Genomic DNA, 9,471 nt, shown 5'->3' with positions numbered 1-9,471 from the left:
TCTTACCCCCCCCCCCAGGTCAGTAACTAGAAGGCCAGATGAAGCTGACCAGGAGCATTTTTCTGTTTATGATTGTAATATAATACCAAGCAAAGGCAACTTCCCAGGTTCAAAATACCAGCATAGGTGCTCTCTATTTTATTCAGTAACAAACCCAGAACAGAGAAGATCAAAACATGACATCATTCAAAATACAGCATTTACTAAGTGTGATTAAATAATCTCCAAGTACTACCCCACCCCAGGATCTTCCAATCATTCAATCAATTACAAAGTCCCAGTTCTAAATACTACTCCACCCCTAGGCTATACCTTCATTTGGTCCACCACAAAACCCCTCTTCTCAAATGGAGATTATTTTCCAAACATAGGTAAAGTACCTTCATTTGTCAATCACAGAGCACAATAAGGTCAAAAGTTCCCCACCCCTAGGATCACAATTGAATCTACCCCAGAGTTACATCAAGTTTAAACACAGCACGTAATACCCAAATGGAGGTCTTTTCTTCATCTTGACACGAGGCAAGTTCTCAGCAATCTTAGTTCCTGGAGAGACAAGGCTTAGCAAGGCCATAAGATACATTGCCAGTCCCTTCATGAATTCATCCTCTGTCTGTAGAACAGTCCTAGAACCCCTGAACACATTAGCAAAGCCCTCTCCCAGGATTTCTGTAAACATACAACAAGAAAATCCTTCTTCAGGGCTTCTGAACCAACAGAAAGGCTCCCAGACCCCTGCAACAACAGCACTGTCCCTCACCAGTGGACAGTATTCACTCTGTCTGCAGGACAGTCTCAGGCCTTCTTAGCGAACAGCCAGGTTCCAGGACTTCTTCAACAAAAGGACAGTCTTTCACCAGTGGACAAATCTGGCAAAATAACATCAAAACAGACAGACAAAGTACCAGCAAAACAGCCATGTCTCCTCAGTCCTTGGCAGCTCAGGGGGCAGGTCTCAAAAGTCCAGGGCAATTCAAAGCGGCCACCAGCAATTCTCTTAGTCTCTCTCTCTCCACGAGGTGCTGCTACCAAAAAAAAAAGATCTTCCGCCTCTCTCTTGTGTCTCCAAATCTACGTCACCAGCTCCTCCCAATTCAGGACTTCCTTTTCACATCAACAAGCCCATCCCACAGGTGGGATTAACAAACTCTGGGTTTTAACACAATCAATTTGAAAACCAAGCCAATACAGGGGAATCTTTAATTGCCATTACTATCACAATGATTGCCAAGGACAAGAAGCCTTCAATCAAACACTATCTTGATAATGGGACTTTTCTTATGTTATGTTATATTATGTCATGCTAATGATAAAAGAAACAGACATCCTGGATCTATAATTTCAATTGACACCTTGACATTCTCTTATCTTACTGTTTTTATAATCTATCCCATTAAGAAATTCCTTTCTCAAATTGTGGTTAAACACATATGGAGACTATAATATTGGTTGACACAGGCATTCTGAGTTGGGATTGTTCTAAGTGTATAAAGGGTCCCCTTCAGCTTACCTCTTGAGTTCAGAATTATTTTCTGACTCCATCATGCATGATTCTCTGGTTAAATAAGAATAAACATGTTATAACACATGTACAGTCTGATTCTGTTTGTTCCTTGTTCAAACCATTGGTAAATGATTGACATTTATGACTATGAGTCATGTGCATGTATTTCCCAGATTTCTCTGGCCACATGGGCTCCTAACATGTGAACATTTACACAGAAAGTTCCTTGGCCTCATATGTGTTCTCAATGTATGTAACCTAATACACATTTTCTGTTTGCCCTCTCCCACTGGTGTTACTGTAATCCAGGGGAGAGCATGTTTTTTGGTTTCTTCATTTGCCTTACTGTTTAATTAAATGTCCTTTGCTTTAAACTGTATCTTCTGGTTGGCTAGTAAAAGTATTAATAATAACAATAATAATATCTAGCATTTATATAACTGCTTTAAATTTTGTGGAGTGCTTTAAGCATCTATTAAGCACCTACTGTGTGCCAGGCATTTTACAAATATTTCATCTGTTCCACACAATCCTGGGAAGCAGGCGATATCACTCCCACTTTTCAGTTGAAGAAACTGAGGAAGGGTTTAATTTGCTTGCCTAGGGTCACATGGTTAGTGAGTGTCTGGGGCTGCATTTGAACTCAGGTCTTTCTGAGTCCAGCCCAGCATCTTAGGTTCTGGGAGCTCAAGAGCCACGAGCCAAGAGCATGATTCTGAGTAGGTGATTACCCACAAATCCGGAAACTTCCGGAAACTTGGGCGGGGGAAACCCCGTGACTGGTTCCCAAGGCTTACAAAAACATTGGCCTGGTCCAAGGCACTAGAAGTTCACAAGCCCCGCCTTCCTTCTGCCCAACATCCAATGGGTGAGCGAAGCTGATTACGACATAGGAGGGGAAGGAAGAGGAAGAAAGGGAATGAGCACGTTGTGCTGGCCTAGGTAACTGAGGTAAGGAGTGGCTGGAGTTAGGGCGGGAAGCTCCACCGCAAGACGTTACCCCGTCTCCCGAAGCTCTTGGGCCAATCAGAAGTCCCAAACTTCAGCTTCGCGCCGAGCGCTCTCCACCCTCAGTTACCAGAAACCGTGATGGGAGGGGCAAGGGAAGAACGAAAGTCTTCTAAGCCAATCAGAGAGCTGGTTCCGGAGTACAGTGACGTCTTAGGGAAGGTGGGGAGGACGAATGTTTCCTAGGCAATTCAAGAAAATTGATCCCGCCCCCCTGACCAGCTTCCAACCAATCACAGAAGGTGACTTGGCTTCCTTATCAGTTGGGGTAGCATTTCCGTCGCCATGGAGATTGCTGAAGCCCGCCTCCGAACTCCAACTCACATGGCTAACCCTCTCAGCTACTGGTGCGAGGATGTCTGCAGGGGAGGCTCGCCTGCCAGGAATTTGGGACGTCCAGAAATAACCTGGCTCTAGAGGGACCCTTCAGGATGGGGTTGGTCGCTGCCTCACAGCAGCAGCCTTAGGAATTTGGGGGTGAACAGGGGCGGGGGAAGGCCGAGAAGTACTGAAGACCGGAGACGAAACGCGGAGAAAATGAGGGAACAACCCCTTCCCCCTTACTTAATCCCGCAACTCTCCCTCCCGACTGATAGCCCTCTCCCCCTGCCTGGGTGGCCGGGAGGATGCAGGGAGGGGGAGCCACTTGGCTCCCTCCGGGTGGTGGCCTCGGGAGTCAAAGCAGAGCTAGGCTAATCCCTCTTCTTCCGAAAATCGATTCAAATATTTGAAAACTGCTATCACTTACTCCCGAAATCTTCCACTCTAGGTTAAACGTGTCCCGAGGCCTTTAATTATCGTTAAGTCCTGTGCTGGACACTCTCCAGCTTAACATTGTCCTTCCTAAAACGTGCTGAGAGCAGCAGTTTCCGTTTCTTTCGTTTGTCTCAGACATACGGAGAGGGAGGGCACTCAAGGCCATCCAGATTAGACCAAGCCCCTTATTTTACAAATGAAGAAACTGAGGCCCAGTGATTTGCCCAACCTTACAGAAGTAGAGAGCTGAACAGAGGAGGGAGCTGAACCCACGTCCTCTGACTGGTCACCAGTGCTCCTTCCCATGTACCAAGGGTATGGTCTCCCTCCACGACCATTCCCTCTGCCAACAGCAAAGAGGACAGAGAGCAGATGCAACAGTACTTCTTAGCTTTCTGGGCACACTGTATCCTAGATATAAAAGAGCTCTGAATCTGTGTTTCTTTCTATCCCTCTTCTTTATGTCAGCGCTTCAGAACTAGAAGATAGTTGTCCTGTTCTCCATGTTAAACTGTCTATTCTTCTCCAGACTAAGTACCCTCTGGGTTCTCCATCTAGTCCTCATATGGCCTGATTTTGAGGTCATCTGCCTTTCTCTGGACACTCTCCAATTAAACATTCTTCTTAAAATATGGTACCCAGAACTTAGCAAACTCCAGGTATGATATGGCCAGGGCTGAAAACAGTAGGACTTAAATTACCTCCTAGCCCAAAAGTCCTGACTCCCCAGTTCAGTGATGTTTCCATGCTGCTTCAGAGATGTAGGGAAGGGGTAGAGAAGGGGGAGAGACAATGGGGTTGGGGTTAGGAAGTCCCTCAGCATAAGGCAGAGGTCTATTGGCTTCACGAGACATACCCTGACTCAGGAGTGAGCCCTTGCCACCAAACCCCTGACACAGATGTTCTGCCACCAAAAATGACTCTGGAGAGCTACACCCATCTGTAGCAATTTCTTCATATCCTCCCTTACAACTCAGAATTCAATAAATGACAGAAATTTAAAAAAACAAACAGGCACTGAGTTTTATTGGCTAGAAGGACAAAACCAAGAATAGTGTCATTTGGAAGAGCCTCCAGTGTAGGATTTGAAAGCCCAAATTACTCAATCTGGCAAAGACCCAGGAGATATAACAGGGTTGGAAATAGAGGCTTATGAGGAGTCTGGGGACTGGGGAATCATTAGGTGGGCAATTTAATCCCTGAAAAATTGGAGGCATCCTAGGGACAGAGAGGATCTGTTGGGAGATGTTGGGGAATCCCAAGGATAAACTTATCAGAAGTTGGGCTTGTGCTTCTTAAGCTCAACCATAAGGTGGTGAATGTTGATGAGCTCTGCACGGGCTGGGAGGGCTCGGAGCTGGGGCTGGGATAAAACTCGATGGAAACGATGATAAAGCTGAATCAGCTGGGTCAGTGCTCCCTGGTCAGAGGTCATAAAAGATTACAAAGGTGATTAGAGGTTGAGGACCACCAAATGATGCTAGTTGGAATCTGAAGGTGGGATCAGTGATGGGGGAGGGCAGGAATTGGGAAAGAGCAGGATGGGAAGAGGGTGTCACCTGGATGATGCTGGTCCCATTTCGGAAGTTAGTGAAGCTCCTCATGACATCCTGACTTAGTGATTCAACTGAAGATTTCCAAGAGCTGCCAAAGCCACGAATCAGCTGAGTCACTCGGGCTGATATATTAAGGAAACAGGGTTGATACTGGTAGAAGGCTGTCTCCTCTCACAGATGAAGTTAGTTCCTCCTAGAGATTTCTAACTTAAGGTACCTCCTGCCCTACCCTGTATTCTCTTCTTCCCTACTTTCTTCACATTCATCTAGCTGAGGAGTATCAAACTCACAATAGAAGGGAACCACTAAGCATACATACATATTGACTCAGAAAACCAATTACATATCTACATCTATATATTTTATACATCAACACATAAAAGTCAAATAGACATTTTAATCTGGTTCAGGCTACATTCAATGTGGGCTGCAGATTTGACAGGTCTAGTCTAGCTCCTCCCCCTTCTCCCAGTGCCTATAATTCTTCCTTTCTCTCAGCTTTTTCCCTGTGCCTTCCTCACCTTCTTCCCCTCGAAGCTGCTCTGCCTGCCCCCGCTCAATCAGACCTTCAGCCTCCTTCACAAATGCCACCAGGCCTCCAAAAGGTGGGGAGAGAAGCTCTTCAATGAACTCCTGGAGGACACACAAGGTCAGGGCTGGGGGGGAGGGTGTACCTCAGAGCTAGGTTTGGGAAAATATTCCTTCAATTAGTCTAATTAACTACTCAGGGAAAGGACTAGGGGTGAGAGAAAATAAGTGACCTGTGTTCGGGCATTAAGCAACTGCTGGAAACTCTCAACTTCTTTGCTGTCATCTGCTGCACGTTCCTGCAGGAAGGAGAGCGATAAGGGAGGCAAATTTTGAGACGGATGGGGATTCAGAGTATCTTAAGAGCAGAAAGAGTGGGTCCTTTCATTAGAAGGCAATCCTTTCCTCAATGAGGAATAATCCTTGAGATGGAGGAATGGGAATGGAGGGAGGGAGATATTTATTTTTGTAGGTTTTGGGGGAAATCTGTTACCATAAGCACGCCTAGCATCATGTCATAGTTGTTGATCAAAAACACAAGCTGCTCTTTCCGTGAGGAGAACTCAGCTGCCACTCGGAGCACAAAGTTCTCCACCTCCACCTGGGAAAGCAGTCAGGAAGGGAACAATGGAGGAAAGCAAGGTTATTTAAGGCAGGACTTTTCTCCTCAGCCCCAGTCATGCTAGCTAAGAGAAAGGTCTAGGTCTGGGATGGGCCACCTCACCTGCAACTGTCCCAGTAGCTGCATTGTCCGCTCATTGGGAATTGTCTGGTTGATGCTGACAAGAGCTGAAGAGAACTCTGCATAACGACGGGTGATCTGAGAAAGGAGAGATGAAGGAGAATTATATGTTACACCAATTTTCCAGAATGATATCTATTTCCCACATTGCCCAGTCTTACAGTCTCACCCATTTCAATTTACTGTTCTTCTGCTCCCAGTGATCAGTCCTTCATTTCTGCCCAAGTTCCCTAGGGTGTCACCTCACCCCAGTGCCCAAGTCAAGCCCCCCCAATAATTCCACAGTGGCCCTTGCCCTGCCCTCACATAATGGGGCCGTGTGTCCAGCCCTCCAAGTCGCTGGGGGTCAGTGCTTCGGACACTCTGTACATTCATTTCCAGAATCAGCTCAAACCGAGGCCACAGCAGAGCCAGGACCTGTTCCCAGTACCTAGGGGTCACCCAGGATCAAAAGTCAGTGATGAAGAGCATATGTTCCAGGCTAGTATAATCCCTTTGGGTTTCCTTCCAAATAGACTAAAGGGCCAGGGACCTGAGGGAAAGGCACCATCACTTAGTCTCTTGTGTCCTAAACTTTACTGTTATCTTTGTCTCTTCTCTTGCCCATACTTCTCACATGTGATTAGTTACCAAGTTCTACCATTCTACTTTAACATCTAACAGTTCCATCTCCTCGCCTCCTATTTTACTGCCACCTTCCCAGTGGACTTACTGCAGTGGTCCCCTGATAGATCTCCCTCCCATTCATTCCCTGGAAACTCTGCAATGGCCTTCACGCTGCTGCCAGAACACGCTTCCTTGTGCGTAGGTCCAGTCCTATTGCTCCTCTGCACAGAATTCTTGAGCGATTCCCCGACTGCCTACCCCACAACCTCCCAGCTCCTCTGCCTGGCCCTGGAGGCCCCACAATCCAGTGCTATCTGGCCTCATCAGCTTTCACTCATGTGAATGACCTTACTTCAGTCAAGCAGAAGTCCTCTGTCCCCCACCTAAAACACCCTGTGCCTCTGCACATTACTGCTGTTCTCTAACCTTGGAAGGTCCTTCCTTCCCTTTGCCTACCACAGAGGATTATAAGTTTAGAACTATAAGGACCTGAGAAGTCATCTTGTCCAACTCCTTACTTTACATGTAAAGAAACTAAGTCCCAGAGGAGCCTGTCCAAGGTCACACAGGTAGGGAAAGAACCAAACTCAGGACTTCCATCTAAAACCCAAACCACTTTCCACAAGGTGCCTAAGTCTTTCAAATCCAACTCACATGATGCCTCTGTGGAGGCAATGGCCCAAATTAGTGACGCCTTCTCCACTCCCCAGCACAATTTACTTTTACACCTCTCTATGTTCTACACTACAAATAATTTAAGTCCTATCTCCCTATAAGACTGTAAGCTCTATGAAAGGGCAATGTCATATCTAAACTTGAATGTCCTCCAGTGTTTAGCACAGAGCTCTGCTTTTATAAATAAATTCTATTTGTTGAATGGAGATTCACAGACTGAGGAAAGATGGGTAAGGAATCAAGGAGCTGTTCATCATGAAAAGTTCCTGTGAATATGAGGATTATCAGTGTTATCAATGCAGGATTGTTTCCTCTAAGTGATGTAGCTAAAGGTAAATAAAATTAAGGGCAAGATATTAGTAACCTGTCCAGTGCAGGAACATCCCTCTTAGCAGCAATGTTTCGAAATCGCAGAACAATGTGGATACAGAGAAAAACAGCAATGGCATCATAGCAATCAGTCAAATAGGATTCCAGATGTTTCTGTAAAATGAGGGTAAAAATCAGTGTGCACCAGCCATGGGAAAAAGAGGGAAAAAGAGAGATAGAAAAAAATATTTAATTGACACTCCTTCAAATGACACTCCTTACTCTTTCTCTCTCAGGTAAGTGTTTCTTTCAGGGGAAGGGCACTGGTAGAGAATATCAAAGAACGGTATAAATCCTCATTTGTCTCTCCCACCCCACTACCATTTCTTCCTGGTTAGAGTTTAAAGTTCCCTTGTTAGGTGGCAAGGAGGGGAAGGGGAGAGAATACCTATCAAGATCATGACAAAAATGTGCCCTCCATATGGCACAGCTCAGAAGCGGGGCAAGGCAGGATTCAAGAGGCCAAGATTTGTGGAGCTCTTATTTCATGGTCTCCCACAGGTCATGATAAGAATGTGTCCTATGAGACTGGAACACTATAGTAAGGGGTATCAGAGTTTTTACATCTCTAAGTTTTGAGGAATCTCACCAAAGTCATGTTGAGAGTACGCCCCATCACAGCATGGAAAAGATCATGGGCTGCAGGGCCAGAGACAGCGAAGAAATCACAGATGAAGAGATACTCACGGCAGGAATTGTCTAGAAGGGCATAGTGCTGGCTCCGGAAGAGTGCTTCAAAGGGATACTAGGAGCAAGAAAGACATTGAGTGAGATGGAAGAGGTAAGGGAGGTGGGCAGAGAGGACTAGGAAAACTGATGGATTTGGACACCAGTCTCCCCATAGGCTGACACTCTATTTCACCTAAAGTTAGCCTTGAGAAAACAGCAAAGGAGAATCAAGGTTGGGGAAAACCCCCCCATCATTCCTAAGGCTCATCACCCTTCTCCAATCACAAGGCTGTTTATAGAAAGACACTTAAAGGAGAATTAAGGAAATGTAAATACAGATTCTAAAAGATTTCTACAATACTGGAATCTCCCCTACCCTAATTCTTCCTCCTTATCTAGGGAAGACCCTTATGCTTTATTCATCCCCTCTGCCCAAGGTTATATTGTATTCCAATTATCTCTGATCCTCCCATTCTTTGCATATCTCTGAAGTAGAAGACCACTCCTCCCCTATACCCCAAATCCCTGGCCTGTTACCCCTCATACCCTCTGCTCCCCACGTTGAGCTGTATGAGGCACCAGGATGGGAGCCTCAAGCTCAGTAGGAGAGATGACAGAGCCACGGGTCCCCAAGGTGAAGATTGTGTTTCTACTTCGGAGAGATGGCTTTGAAAAAAATCGTGATTGAGAAGTAGTTAGGGAAAACAAAGGAACTTGGGCATGCTGGACCTGATATTGTTACAGATCCCAGATATTTAGACACAGAATTTGTCTAGGAGCCCAGGTTCCCCTTTCACCCAAGACCTCAGCATCTAGTTACCCTCCCCTTAGAAATTAGTGTCAATCCCCTCCCATTTTGAGCAAGTCTCTGCCAGGACTCCTTGGCCCTCAGGATATCTTTCTTCGCAGTGTCTTCCACACCCATCAGATCATCTTTCTCAGCCACCTCCTCATACTGGGGGGAAACATGGAGAAAAAAAGCTAATGACTATCACTATGTCTATTTTTCCTCCCCCCCCTCCCAAAAACAAAACAAACCGAGGAAAACAAAGCACTAT

General features: G+C 45.8%; 1 protein-coding gene across 1 annotated transcript; it reads right to left on the bottom strand.

The window, feature by feature from the left end:
• Positions 1–4,265: 4,265 nt before the first annotated feature.
• LOC138156564 (vacuolar protein sorting-associated protein 52 homolog) lies at positions 4,266–9,433 on the bottom strand. The gene is made up of 11 exons (XM_069081923.1): positions 9,311–9,433; positions 8,960–9,093; positions 8,334–8,489; positions 7,740–7,858; positions 6,401–6,524; positions 6,077–6,172; positions 5,846–5,953; positions 5,586–5,651; positions 5,346–5,457; positions 4,828–4,946; positions 4,266–4,688 (listed from the first exon to the last, which is right to left on the bottom strand). The coding sequence occupies exons 1-11, from the start codon at positions 9,336–9,338 to the stop codon at positions 4,542–4,544; spliced, it is 1,209 nt and encodes a 402-aa protein (XP_068938024.1). The 5' UTR covers positions 9,339–9,433; the 3' UTR covers positions 4,266–4,541.
• Between the last annotated feature and the right edge of the window lie 38 nt (positions 9,434–9,471).

This window comes from Petaurus breviceps, unplaced genomic scaffold (genome assembly GCF_028583685.1).
Source record: "Petaurus breviceps papuanus isolate PSGF00001 unplaced genomic scaffold, PetGlider_PUasm1.0 99090, whole genome shotgun sequence".
NCBI classification, from domain to species: Eukaryota; Metazoa; Chordata; class Mammalia; order Diprotodontia; family Petauridae; genus Petaurus; species Petaurus breviceps.
Note: the sequence above shows the minus strand (reverse complement) of the source record. Positions and strands in the feature narration are given on the sequence as shown.